General features: G+C 47.5%; 1 protein-coding gene across 2 annotated transcripts; it reads right to left on the bottom strand.

Moving 5' to 3' along the window:
- Window positions 1–594: 594 nt before the first annotated feature.
- On the bottom strand, window positions 595–12,841 carry LOC100228959 (ATP-dependent RNA helicase DDX19B). 2 transcript variants are annotated; one of them, XM_030289409.4, is made up of 12 exons: window positions 12,684–12,840; window positions 11,699–11,747; window positions 11,279–11,332; window positions 10,279–10,414; window positions 8,378–8,470; window positions 7,692–7,794; window positions 6,636–6,750; window positions 6,302–6,479; window positions 5,107–5,344; window positions 3,963–4,125; window positions 2,828–3,019; window positions 595–2,417 (listed from the first exon to the last, which is right to left on the bottom strand). In XM_030289409.4, exons 1-12 carry the CDS (start codon window positions 12,738–12,740, stop codon window positions 2,356–2,358), a joined length of 1,440 nt encoding a protein of 479 aa, XP_030145269.1. In that variant the 5' UTR covers window positions 12,741–12,840; the 3' UTR covers window positions 595–2,355. The 2 variants fall into 2 exon arrangements, with proteins under 2 accessions (XP_030145269.1, XP_030145268.1); XM_030289408.4 differs by having other exon boundaries at window positions 1,926–2,417; window positions 6,302–6,482; window positions 12,684–12,841.
- Window positions 12,842–13,750: the final 909 nt, after the last annotated feature.

Here is a 13,750-nt window from a genome sequence, read left to right on the forward strand (position 1 = left end):
CTGCCCTCCACACCTGAAGTTTCTGTGTCCTGTGCTGAACACGAGCTTGCAGCCAAGGAGGAAGCACTTTTCATCCGTGCCAAGCTGTGACAGAGCCAGGGACCACCAGGCAGCTGTGAGAGCAAGAACAGAACAATCAGACAATTCAGTGACTTGGCTCACCGTGGGTTTCTCATGCTGCAGGATGTTCCTCCTGATAAAGCTGAGTTTGCTTCTAATCACCTCACCCAGGCTACAGCATCTCCAAAGATGGGCAAAAAACATCAAGTCTTGATCTAGGCAAGCACAGTGCAGGGAAAACACCTCTTTTCTCCCTCAGTTCTCCTTCTCTTCCCTTTAGAACTGTTCTGGGAAGATTTTAGCAGCAATTTTAAGTTCCAGCACAAGAAGCATGGGGGAAGAACAACATTTATCTGACTTCATTTATTGTGCAGCATCATTTAACAAACTTCTTTGTGGGAATCTTTTAAGAATTTCAGCATTAAAATTCATTCTGTCACAAATACAAAACTTATCAGGACTTTTGGCTGAGAATGTCCTTACTGAGGCTTTTCAACACCAACAAAGTTTTGAAGCAAGAAGTCAGCAAAGAGATTGTTCAGTATGTGTTCTTTAATTCCAATTAAAAGTACATTAGAAACAGCACACAGGACCAGCAGCAGCTTCCATGACAATTGAACCCAATACTCTGCTGTCACCAGGTCATTCAACTGTACTAGGAAAGTAGGTGATTAAATCAAGTCTTCCACTCCACACGCAAGCACTCACTCACCTGCCACTTTAAATAGGATTCCAACAGAATAAAAATAGATACACCCCAGAATACAAAAAGTTTAATTTTAAGCTGTTTTTTTTTTCTTCACTAAAGCCTTTATACAAATTGATAAAAGGGTGCACAATTTCCTAAAATTTTAGGTACATTTTAAATGAGCCTTTTTTTACTTGGTAAAAGGATCCATATTCCTGTCTTTGAACAGAATATGATGGCCAAAATTGCAAAGAAAACAATTCAGTTTAAATTTACAATTTATACATTTGTCTTGACATGATTCCCATGCTGAGTAGCAGGCCCATGGCTGCTCACGCATGTCCCATTTCCCCCCAGCAAAGAGCTGTGCACCCTAAGTTCTGGTTCAGGAGCCTCCTTCTCCTGGAGACTGGGCTGGGGGAACAGCCCCCAGTGTCCAGCTGTGTGCACAAGAGTGGTCCCAACACACAGGAGGCGTCATCCTTCCTTCTCCAGGAGCTGTGACTCCTTCCTTCTCCATGGAACACCCCGGGGCAGGGACCAACAACCTATTTTACACTATGGAGCACCTCCCACCTGCAATTTGGCTGAGCAATGTAACTCAGACTCTGCTACCGAAACGTACTGCAACAGGTAAATTTGGTGTTCTAAGGGTACATTGTTTTGGTCAATCCAGGCTATCATGATTTTTTGTTCTTTTAATCCTGTATGTGATGGGTGAAGCCCAACAGCTCTGTACATTACCCATGCTGAGCTTCACAGCATGGTGTATTTAATCACATGGTGAATTTCATTCACAGAGGTGAATTTAATCAGGCAATCCATTAGTACAGTTCCCTTCATACTGCCCCTCCCACCCCACCCACCCACACCGCAGCCAGGTTAAACACTTGGGATGAACTCCTGTAGTGTCTCCACCACCCACATCACGGAGAACGGCCATCCCAACAAATCCAGGACAAAGGAAAAGAAAATACTGCCCAGCAAAGCGACATGGCACCTGTGTTTGCGAGTAGGAGCTACTGGAGACATCCTCAGAACAATTTATGTAAGGAAAAGCAGGGCAAATCCATCAGAAAGCCAGAAATTAGTCTTAAAGAGCTCAGGGGAGAGCCAAAAAGAATGACATCCTAGTTTGTACAAGTATTTAGCCAAAAACCAGCTGCCTTGTTTGGAGTTTTTAGGTTTTCTTTTTTTTTTTCCTTTCCTTGTGTCCATTATGTATTCAGCTGTTGAATTTAAACTGATCAGGTTAATGCTGCACATTTTTCCAATTGAAGACAATCATGGGGTTTTTTTTCTTTTACAATTTTAGATAATTCCCTATTGCCTCTCTTTTGGCAAGTGTATTTCTCAGAATTCCAAAGATCATCCAATTTTAAGGCTAAACTAAGAAATGTTAAAAGCTTCTGTAAACATTTCCTCTTCCTCCCCATAGTTGTACAATTTGAAGTCCAACTACAATTTTGAAAATGAGGTAATTTTTGTGTACTCATATCTTGGAGTCCTTTTCAGGACGAGCTGAGAGGCTGTGCCAATCCAAACGCTGATCCAATTGTAGTGGGAGAGCTTCCACAGCAGGGCACACACCAGTTCCAGCAGCTATTTCAGTTATTTATCTTCTCAATTTCATCCAAGTCGTCAGTATCCAATTTGTTTATCTTTTTGTCTGGGAAAGAAGATAAATAGGTCAGATTTTGTAACACTGAGCAGAGAAGGGAACTGCTCTCCTCAGCTGGACCTGAGTTCTGGTTTATCAGGGAATGTTCAGTCAAAAATACAAATTAAAACTGTTTCCTTTTACTGAAGGCCCATCTGGGTACTGCAGTGTTACCCACCCCTGGAAAATCCTGGATATTCAAGGACTATCCAGGCAGAGAGCAAACACAGCCTGATTTATTCTGCCTCACAGGCAGCAGGTCACAATCCCAAGTGATGCTACACCAAACACTCCTGCTGTGCTCCTCTGCCACCCATTTAAGGCTCAACAAACACCCTTAGACCTGCTCAGCATCCAACAAGTCAAATTCTGCAGTGATTCAACAGTTTAGAGAAAGGAGAAAGCCTGAGGGTACGTACTGAAATGTTCCTGGATTCTGTTGAGAATGTTCATGCTGTGCTTGCTGTCCACCATGTTAATGGCCAGCCCTCGCTTGCCGAAGCGGCCGGTGCGGCCGATGCGGTGCAGGTAGGTCTCGTTGTCGGGGTTTCCATCCTTATCCACGGGCAAGTCAAAATTGATAACAACAGAGACCTGCTCTACATCAATCCCTGACAAAAAAAAAGCATTGTGTTACACAACTTCACTTAAATCTTTCTGGAGCAGGAACAATCCTCACTCTCTGAAATGGAACTTTTCCACAAAATCCTCACAGAGTGGAAATAAAAATCTATCGAGCTCTTAGGGCAGAGAGTCCCACTGAAACAGCCAAAGGCACTTAAATATTTTGGAAATTATACCACAGTTAATATTTCAGAAACTCTTTCCTTCCCTGCAAAGCTTTAAAGACCACTTGTTTTTTTCCAAGTACGATCCTGTCTTAACTGTTCTGGGATGTCAAATTACACCACAAATTCTTACTGGGACAGTGAACTGGATTTCACTATATTTCAGTTTTCCGTATTTGGGCACATGTTCACTGCAAACCCTGAATGTCAGCAGCACAAGGCAGGCTTGGTGCCAGACTCTCACAGGATGGACTTTTTCATCTCAAGCAGCAGGAAGCCAACAAGCACTCCCATGTTTACCCACAGGCACACAGTGTAAGGACACCAATTACTCCCAGCTGGAACATCTGAGGATGTGAATTCTTCCTGTGAAGAACGGGAAGTGTTATCTAAGGTTGCTTCCAGTGCTGCCCTCCCTGTGATGCCTTTTCAGGCTACCTAAAATCAGAGGCCAGACAAAATAAAGGGAATAAAAAGTGGGTGTAGTTACTGAAGGGCCTCCAGGTACATTTCGGGCAGACAACCCCCCCCAGGCGCTACACCAGTAGCCAGTTCACACTTTTTACAGTTTGGTTTGTTTGCATATTGGGGGTTAATCCTTCTGTTACAGATTCAGCTAATGAAGTCCTTTACCCCTAGTTTGCTCCCCCCAGCTCCCTTTTGTTTAATTTCCCGGGGCCTGAGGCAGTGAGGTGTCCTTGATTGCCAGGCCTGGAGAGGAATTGTTGTGTGTGCCCAAACCGGGAGAGCAGCAGCTGAGCCCTACCTCTGGCACAGACGTTGGTGGTCACCAGCACCTTCTCCTTGCCCTCCCGAAAGCGCTCGATCACGGCAGCTCTCTGCTCCACCATCATCTCCCCGCTGAGCAAGGCTACCTGGTGGCCCTCCCTGGACAGCTCCGCCGCCAGCCACCCTGCCGTCTTCCGAGTCTGCAACACACACCAGCCCCACGTTGGGAGGGGGTTTAATGCTGGGAAGAACAATAAACCTCTCTGGGGCCCACTGGAAGCTCTGTGGCTGCTCAGTTTTTGTCTCCCTTACAAACTGGATCAGAAGGAGGACAATACACCTCAGGCACCACAGGAACCCTGATTAATAAGACATGTTTTCTTTGTGCTCTGCTCCTTGGATTTCACTCTGCTGGAGACTGACACTACATGTGTACACTGAAAACACATGAAACTTGTCACAAAACTACAACTACTCAGCTTGGAAAATAGCAGAGTAAGACCTGAATGTAGCTGTGAAATCCCACAGAGGCTCTGCACAGCCTTGAATTAAACAGTTTTCTGAGCTTCAATTATGTCTTGAGACAGCCTAAAAGCAAACTGCTGTAGCGGATTCCAAACACTTTCATCCTCTCTGAGCTCACTCTGCCTGGCTGTTCTGTGCTGTCAGAACTGATATTTCCCTAAAAATTATCATGGTGGCTTTCAGAAAACCAAGTCTCAGTATGATTCACAGTGAGATCCCACAGGTGTATCCTCAATTACCTGAGGGAAATGAAGTCCCAGGAACAGCCTGTATCAGCTAGAGAAGCAAAAGACTTCCCAATCCCTCATTATGCCCTATTCTCATCCATCTTCCAACCCCGCTTTTTTGGATTTTTTCAGCAGTTCAAAGTTTTGGAAAAATGTGCATTACTCTGATCTTTGCTTCAGAGGACTTAAGGGGTAACAGTGACTTTTCAGGAATAAAAAAGTCCAGTGCTGTCTCCTGGATGGACAAACCCAGGGAATCAAACCAGCCATCACTAACGTCCCTTTCAGGATTTCACTCAAAGAGGAGCCAGAGAAGCCAGAAAGGGCAATTTTGTTCTCAGCTCCTTTCTGGAAACCGTGTCTGGCTTGGTTTTAGCACTTGCAGACTCTGAGGGGTCACTAGGACTAACATTCCCTGGAAGCACTCACATGGCAGAAGATCATGGCCTGGGCGATGGTGATGGCACCATAGATGTTACAGAGAGCCCGGAACTTCTCATCTCTGTTATTGCACAGAACATAATACTGCTTGATGGTGTCCAGGGTCTCCTCCTCGCGCTTCAGTTTGATAATGTTTGGGTCAGGAACAACTTTTTGAGCAAACTTCCACACAGAATCCTCAAAAGTGGCTGAAAACAGGAGCATCTGGCAGTCCCTGGGGAGCATTCTGAAAGAGAGAGTGGAGGGTTCCCACACAACACTATAATCTCCTGATACCCTGATGGAATTCAAGCTACAGGCAAAGAAAAACCATAATGCTGGAACCAGTTATTTCCGTGGCTAGAAAGACTTCAACCAATCTTACTCACCCATGATCACTCCCTCATGGACCCCAGGCATCCAGACTTACCTTCTTAAAATGGAATAAACCCTGCTCGAGGGACAGGATTTTTATTCTGTAAGGTGGCCAAGAAGGCCAACAGCATCCTGGCCTGTATCAGGAATAGTGTGGCCAGCAAGAGCAGGGAGGTCATTCATCCCATGTACTTGGCACAGGGCTGCACCCTGAGCACGGTGTCCAGTTCTGGCCCCTCAGTTTGGGAAGGATGTTGAGATACTTGAACATGTCCAGAGAAGGGCAACAAGGCTGGAGAGGGGCTGGGAACACAAGCCCTGTGAGGAATGTCTGAGGGAGCTGGAGCTGTTTAGCCTGGAGAAAGGGAGACTCAGGGGTGACCTTATCACTCTCTACAATTCCCTGCAAGGTGGTTGTGGTCAGGTAGGGGTTGGTCTCTTTCTCCAAGCAGCAACTGACAGAAAGAAAGGACACAGTCTCAAGCTGCGTCAAGGGAAATATAGGTTCGATATTAGGAAAAAGTTTTTTATGGAAAGAGTGATCAAGTACTGGAATTGGAGTCACCATCCCTGGATGTGTTTAAAAAAAGACTGGATGTGGCACTTGGTGCCATGGTTTAGTTGAGGTGTTAAGGCATGGCTTGGACTCGATGATCTTGTAGAGTTGTTCCAACCTGGTAATTTTGTGAAATGAAACTGCTTGTCAGCCCCTGCCATTGTGCCTCTATGAACCCCCTGGACTACAGCCAATCTGTCATTTCAATCCTGTTGCTTCACTGGTGAGGACACCGGTCCCGACTGCAGCCCCACTGTCCCTGTCCCTTCATACCTCTGAATGCGGATGCTCTGGTCCTGGTGGCCCTGGGTGGCGATCATCACATCTGCCTCATCCAACACGAACACCTTGATCTTCTTGGGATCTATGAATTTCAGTTTGGAACACCAGTCCAGCACGGTGCCAGGTGTGCCGATTACAATCTGCTCTGAGATCTTCTGCCCTCTCTCCACTGCTGAGACAGAAGGAAGGGCTGCTCTAGGGGGGCTGTGCAGACAGGGAAATGTTTTGGCCCTCTCTGACCAAGCTATTTCACCACCTGCCTGCTCTGGTGCCCCTGAGGAGCATCATTCCCTCATTCCTGTTTGTGGTGTTTCCCCTTACTCACATTTGTTGCCTCGGACAGCATACGCAAGTTTCAGCTCCGGGTAAAAGTTTCCCATCTGCTCAATCACTTTTCCTGTTTGAAGTGCCAGCTCGTATGTTGGGGAAAGGCACAAACACTGGAGGAACAGAAGGATAATGAGTGAGGTGATTAACATCCAGGGCAACACTATCACACCTACTTTTTAAAATCCTTGCTGAAGTTTTATTCAAGACAAACATGCAAGTGGCTGAACAGTTTTTCAACCATCCCAGGAGGAAATGTGATTTTAAAAGTCCCTCTCCAGGCATTGTCTGCTCTGTTGTCACAGTTACGTGCTCTTCCACCCCAAACCCACTTACCCAACCCCGTTCAGCCTGCACTATTTCTCTAAGTCCTCTCAGAAAGATTTAACTCCTCACATGTGGGAAATGGGTTTGTAGAAAATTCTCAAAGTTTGATAGAAGATTCACATAGTATACATTTGTATGCAAACTTTGAGGTAAGAAATGTTGACTTAAAAATGTTATAAAATAGGAAAAATGTTGAGAGAGAAATGGAACTAGAAACAAGTTTTAAAAATGACTTTATAAATAAGACTAGATATTTTGGAGAAATAGAACTATGGAAGATATATTGTAGTAAGACTTATGAGGGGTAATTTGAGATTATTAATTTTAAGGTATTTGTAGTATGGTGTGATGAAAGTAGATAAGCTAAGAAATGTTGAAAATGTTTTGTAATTAAGAAATAGTTAGCTTCTGATTGTGATAGCATGAATTATAACATCTGTATTATCTCACCCTTCACACACTCACAGACCAATGGCATCCTGTGTGCTGCACAGGAAGGACCGACAGGAACAAGCTTTGAGCAAAATCCACATCTTTTGCACCGAAGACATTTTGATAAATCCCCAAACCTCCATCCCCTTCAAGCAGTTCAAAGAAATAACACCATGGCTCCATCAAGCCATGGATTTACATCTGAAGGCCTCCCAGCAGCTCAGGCTCTTCACTAGATGGCACTGCACCGCCAGGGTGAAACACACCCTGAAACAGCCACATCCCCAGACTTTACCTGTGGATACTTGTTCCCAGGCTCAACCCTGCTGAGCATGGCCAGGACGAAGGCGGCGGTCTTGCCAGTACCGGACTGCGACTGCGCGATGAGGTTCTGCGGGCTGGGGGCACAGCAGGCACGGCTCAGAGCGTGCAGCACCATGGTGGCATCTGAATCCTGTCACATTTACCCCTGCTCTGGAGCCATGGCCAACCCGACCAGCTACGCCCCACGGGGCAGGAATTACTTCCTGCCCAACACTCTCCTTCAGCGTTTCTCAGTTATGGAGATTTGGAAGGAGACCTGTGGTTATCTCTCAGTAATTTCCCACCTCACACATCTTCCCCAGTGTCCCAGTACCTCACACGTTCCAACTCAGGGTCGTGGAGAAGAAAATCAGCACCTAAGCTACTCTTACCCACTCAGGATTTCTGAGCCATTTCCTATTATTTCTTCCCAAATGAATGAGGAAAACGGCAATGACCTCCCAAACCCCACAGCATCGCATGCTCAGTACCAGCCCTAGGAAAAAGACAAATCCAGGGCTGCTGTCACATAGTTAATAACCACAGAAACACAGGAACCCTTTCTCCAAACCCTGACAGTTTCTCCATCACCCTCCTCCCATCCAAAACTCAGGAGCAGCACATTGAACCTTTCAAATCCTTCTATTCTGGTAGAGAGTAGGAAGAAGGTGTACATACGGTTCAGCAAGCATCATGGGCAGGGCATTCTCTTGGATCTTAGACGGTCTGTTGAAGCCCATGGCATAGACTCCTTGCAGGAGCTGTGGTTTCCTGAAAAGAAAATTTTTTTATCATGACCTATTTAAGTCCATTTAGTTTTCATTTGTGTAGAAAAAGGTGAGAAAACCGCTCGAGAAGACATCCCAGAGCTGTCCCTGTTACAATCCCACCCATGAAAACAACTATGGTCAGCATCTGGAACCATAAGTGACAGCAGGAAGTCTGGACAGGAAGCTTTGCAAAAACCCCTGGATTTAATAAGTCACCCTACCTGTTCCAGCTTGAGGGCAAAACCTGTGTCTAAGGCCAGCACTGCTTTTTCCAAAGCAGCTCCTCAGACGATCCAGGAACCACAGAGCAGAAAGCATTAATCCTGTCCTTCAGGCCAGTCCTATTTCCTCAGCCATGCCTAATCTTGGTGCCAAAATGATCACTCCTCCATGACTCAAACGTGGGACGAAGTGTGAGGAACAGGATGAAGGGATCATGAAATCCTTGCAAGGACTTCAGAAGTCGTGTGGATTCTGTAATTCAGCTGAGTGGTGCTGGCTCAGGTAAATGACTGATAATCAGCTCAGTTTGCTGTGACTACACCTTGTGATCCGTGGCTGCAAGCCAGCCCTCACACCCAGAACTGCATGGTGGCACTGCTGGCCAGCAAACTCTGATCTGCTGCTTTCTCTCAAGGGAGCTTTCTACTCTCAGCAGACACTTGTGTAGACAAGGAGACCTCAGAACAACCTAAATCTGGGTGATGGTGCTGGAATTTCTCAGCTGATGACCCCCAAGTGCTGCCTGGATGCTGTGAGTGCTCTCAGAAGGGCTCTCCTTTCAAAGCAGGTTACAGGTCTCCTGCCCACCTTTCCCACTGCAGTAACTTCCCATTCAGCACAACATGCTTTTGCCAAAATCCTGTATTACTTTCCAACGATGGCTGGAACAAAAGCTCTTTGAAAACGTAACCTTGTGCTGCTCCAAGCAAGGACAGACAAAGCCCAACTCTGCACCAGTTGCCAAGGATACCCCGAGTCATAACAAAATGAAGACTCAATTAGGCTGGCTGTCCCTGTCATTTACTCCCTGGGATTGTTTGCCTTTTGAAACACAGGAATGAATTAGTCTAACAGGCACTGCAGGACTGCAGCTTCTTTTTGTAGACATTCAACTACAAACACTAACAAAGCAAAACATCCTGGCATTTCATGGGGAGAAGGCTCTTTAGCTCCCATTTTCCTGCGGAGCTTGTAGAGCAACAAACCTGAGATCAATGCAAGCACAACAATCCCAACAGGACGCACTCTTCAGCATATTAATACATATATCCATCAACCTTGCCTTAAACACAGTTATCATCCCTTGAAAGCTGCACAGGTAGAAGTTTTCAGTGGGAAGAAGTCAGAAAATACTGGTCTCTCCAGTACATAAATCCAGTATTGCTGGAAAAGATAAACTGTTCCCTCTGTGTTTTTCACTGCTGTTGTTTCAGATGAAAACCCCCACCAGGCACCCAGATAAACCAACTCTCCTTGCATTTAAATAATAAAAATGATACACTCACTTATTAATGACATGTTGGCAGTAACCTGAAACACAAACCCATGTGCTTTTAAGGGGTATCTCCTATGCCACCAGGGAATTTTTTAGGACATGAGGAGAGGTTCCAGCTACCTGATGGGCTCCAAACTCACATCTGCTCTGGCAGATATAACAAAACTGCTCTCTCCCCCTGAGTCTAAAAATAAGGCTTCCCATGACAAACTGAAAAATCCAGTTATAAGGGAGGCTATTTAATATATCTGATCCCAGGATTTAACAGCTCCATGCAGAGAAGCCTCTGGCTCATCCCAGCAGGTACTTACAGGCGCAGCTCCTCAAAAGACTTGACAGAGTAGAGGGGTGATGTGGGGTCCCTCTGCAGCACCTCCACTTGATTTGTGGTGTCAACCAGGTTACTGCGGATCAGCTTGTTCAGTAAGGACTGGGCAGCTCTGTCCTCTGGGAAAGGAGGTGGAAAACATAAATCCATCAGTCACAGCCTGTTCCAGGTCTTGCTCCCACTGAACTCCTGAGCCACTTAAAAGGGACAAAATCCCTCCAAATACTGAAATTATTCATTAGAGTGTAATGGCTTGAAGAGCCCAAACATCTTGGATGAGACATTGAGAGATCCCAAAGATTGCCCCATTTAATACCCAGGGGGACAAATCAAATGAGCACTATTCTGAGGGGGACTTTAACAGATCCAGATCTCTGCTTATGAAGATTACTTTAGTTTGGCATCTACTTGGGACAGGGTAAGGCCTCCTCAACCCTCACTCTGACATGTGGGAAGACACCTCCCAGGGTTTTACTTTTAAGGAAGGTTTGATAAATGGTACTTTTACAGATTTCAGAGCTGAAACACAAGGGCTGAGGATAAGGGAGATCCAAATGAGGTTAAACTGCAGCACTTTGGGGTTTTGCTACTAAATCTGTTTCCTAAAACCACCTTCTGAAAGAATGTGAGCATTTACCCACCTCCGAGCAGCCACTGCATAAACACAACTTGTTGGTTGCTACAGCAATCCCAGCTCCAGGTTATCCAACTGCTCCTGTATCCAGTCCTGCCTTGAGGATACTGCTATCCCCTTATTTCTCTCCACTCTAATCCAGGAGTCTCCCAAGTTATTACAGGACACAATGCCTTTAAAAGTGTTATGGAGGAAGGACATGTCTTACAATTAAGTCCTTGGGGCCGGATACAAGATCAGCGGTCCTGAGACATAAGGCAGACTTACTTTAAGTATATATTCAATCAATATAATTATAATTAAATGAAATTAATTGCCTTGCCAAAGCTTTTTCCAGGAAGGCACTTACCCTTCTCCTCATCCTCCGTCTTCTCCACATTGTCATCTGCCTTGACAACGGCACCTGAATTGGAACAGTTACGGGGGGCACAGGTGAGCTCAGCCTCAGGAGCAGCCCACGCCCCCAGAGCTTTGGAATATCCTGGGAAAGCTACAAACCAGCTCATTCCCCTGAGGAGAACTGCCCTGCTGCACTGCTGTGCAGAAAAAACCCAAGCATCAGCTCCAAGTGCAGTTTAGCAACCACACCATGGGATTTTGCTCACACAGCTCTCTGAGACACCAAAATATTTAGTCTGTGCTGCTGCCTAATCTCAGCTCTTCTGGCATCTCATGATTTATCAGGAATTTACTTTGGCAGCAGTGCTCTGAACCCCCACAGGGAAACATTCCCCCCCTTTCAAAGCCCATCTGAGCAGCTGGAACTCACCATTGGCATCTGGTTTGGTTTTTTCATCCTTCAGGTGTAAAGTGCTCAACTAGAAATGAGGAAAAACAGAAAATCAGAGAAATTCAAATATAGCTCCCTATATTCTAATTCCAGCCAGGAAAACCCAAGCTTTGGATTTATCAAGTGTTGCACAAACCTTGCTCAACTGGAAGATACGAAGATACAAGAGGAACTTGATTTCAAGAGTTTTAATACTACTATTTCTAAGCAGAAGTTTTAACAGAAACACAAGTTTTTTTAAAGCTGTAATGACAACACAGGGAAGGGGTTGTTTTCCGTCTGTAGCTTCCACTCCCTAATAGCTCTGCTGATGGAAAATGGGAGAAAATCAGCATTCCAGGATGGAAACAGGAACCATGCACTGTCCTGGCTGGCACAAGCTGCCCCAGGATGAGTTTATTTCACCACCTGAGATGTGCAGGGACAGCTGCTCCGAGGGTCTTCCCCACATCCTCAGTGAGTGTTCTGTGCTCAAGCACAGAAAAAATAGAAAAAAAATTTTCTGAGGTACAAGGTTACGTCTTTTCATTTTAAAAATATGAGAAAAAAAGGGATTTTTTGGATGCTGGAAGGCAAAGCTGAGGCTGGGTGAGTGCCTGAAGCGGTGCAGTGTCTGGATGGAGGGTGAGTGGGACCGCAAGGACGTCTTTGCCCTTTGAATACGCAAAAAAATGGATGGAAGCGAATAAATTTTTAAAAATATTGGCAAGTAAATAAACAAATAACGAAATTAAAACTGGGGGTTTTGCTTCTAAAGGAAGAGCCCAAGCCCAGGGACAATCGGATACCCTGGGCCCTGACTGCCCCCATGGCAGAAAATGGGGCGAAAAAGGGTTTCTGCCATCGCTGTTAGCTGTGAGGAGGCGGCGGGGCCGCGCGGCCCGGGGACCCCGCACCGCCGGGCCGGGCCGGGCCGGGCCAGGCCGGGCCATCCCGACCCCCGTGAGCCCCGGAGCGCACTCACCGACTCGGCCGCCGCCTCCTGCTCGTCCACGGCCAGGGCCCAGGAGTCGGTGGCCATGGCCGGCCCGGGGTGGCCGCAGCAGCCGCGATGGCGCCGGGCGGGAGCGGCGCCTGCGCGCCCGGCCCCGCCCGGCCCCGCCAGCCGCGCACGGCGTTCCGGGCACTGCGCGTTCCGGGGGCGGGGAGAGGGCTGTGAGTGGGGAGAGAGTGTGAGCCTGTGGGGCTGTGAGCTCTGTGGGGCTATGTGCCCTGTGCAATGTGGGGCTGTGAGCTCTGTGGGGCTGTGAGCCCTGTGCAATATGGGGCTGTGAGCTCTGTGGGGCTGTGAGCCCTGTGCAATGTGGGGCTGTGAGCCCTGTGCAGTGTGGGGCTGTGAGCCCTGTGGGGCTGTGAGCTCTGTGCAATGTGGGGCTGTGAGATCTGTGTGGGGAGAGAGTGTGAGCCCGTGGGGCTGTGAGCCCTGTGTGGGAGGACAGTGTGACCCTGTGGGGCTGTGAGCCCTGTGCAATGTGGGGCTGTGAGCTCTGTGGGGCTGTGAGCCCTGTGCAATGTGGGTCTGTGAGCTCTGTGGGGCTGTGAGCCCTGTGCAATGTGGGGCTGTGAGCCCTGTGTGGGGAGAGAGTGTGAGCCTGTGGGGCTGTGAGCCTGTGGGGCTGTGAGCTCTGAGTGGGGCTGTGAGCTCTGTGGGGCTGTGAGCTCTGAGTGGGGCTGTGAGCCCTGTGCAATGTGGGGCTGTGAGCCCTGTGGGGCTGTGAGCTCTGTGTGGGGAGAGAGTGTGACCCTGTGGGGCTGTGAGCTCTGTGTGGGGAGAGAGTGTGAGCCTGTGGGGCTGTGAGCCCTGTGCAATGTGGGGCTGTGAGCCCTGTGCAATGTGGGGCTGTGAGCTCTGTGGGGCTGTGAGCCCCGTGTGGGGAGAGAGTGTGACCCTGTGGGGCTGTGAGATCTGTGGGGTTGTGAGCCCTGTGCAATGTGGGGCTGTGAGCCCTGTGCAGTGTGGGGCTGTGAGCTTTGTGGGGCTGTGAGCTCTGTGTGGGGTGAGAGTGTGACCCTGTGGGGCTGTGAGCCTGT

The sequence above is a fragment of the Taeniopygia guttata genome, chromosome 21 (assembly GCF_048771995.1).
Source record: "Taeniopygia guttata chromosome 21, bTaeGut7.mat, whole genome shotgun sequence".
NCBI classification, from domain to species: Eukaryota; Metazoa; Chordata; class Aves; order Passeriformes; family Estrildidae; genus Taeniopygia; species Taeniopygia guttata.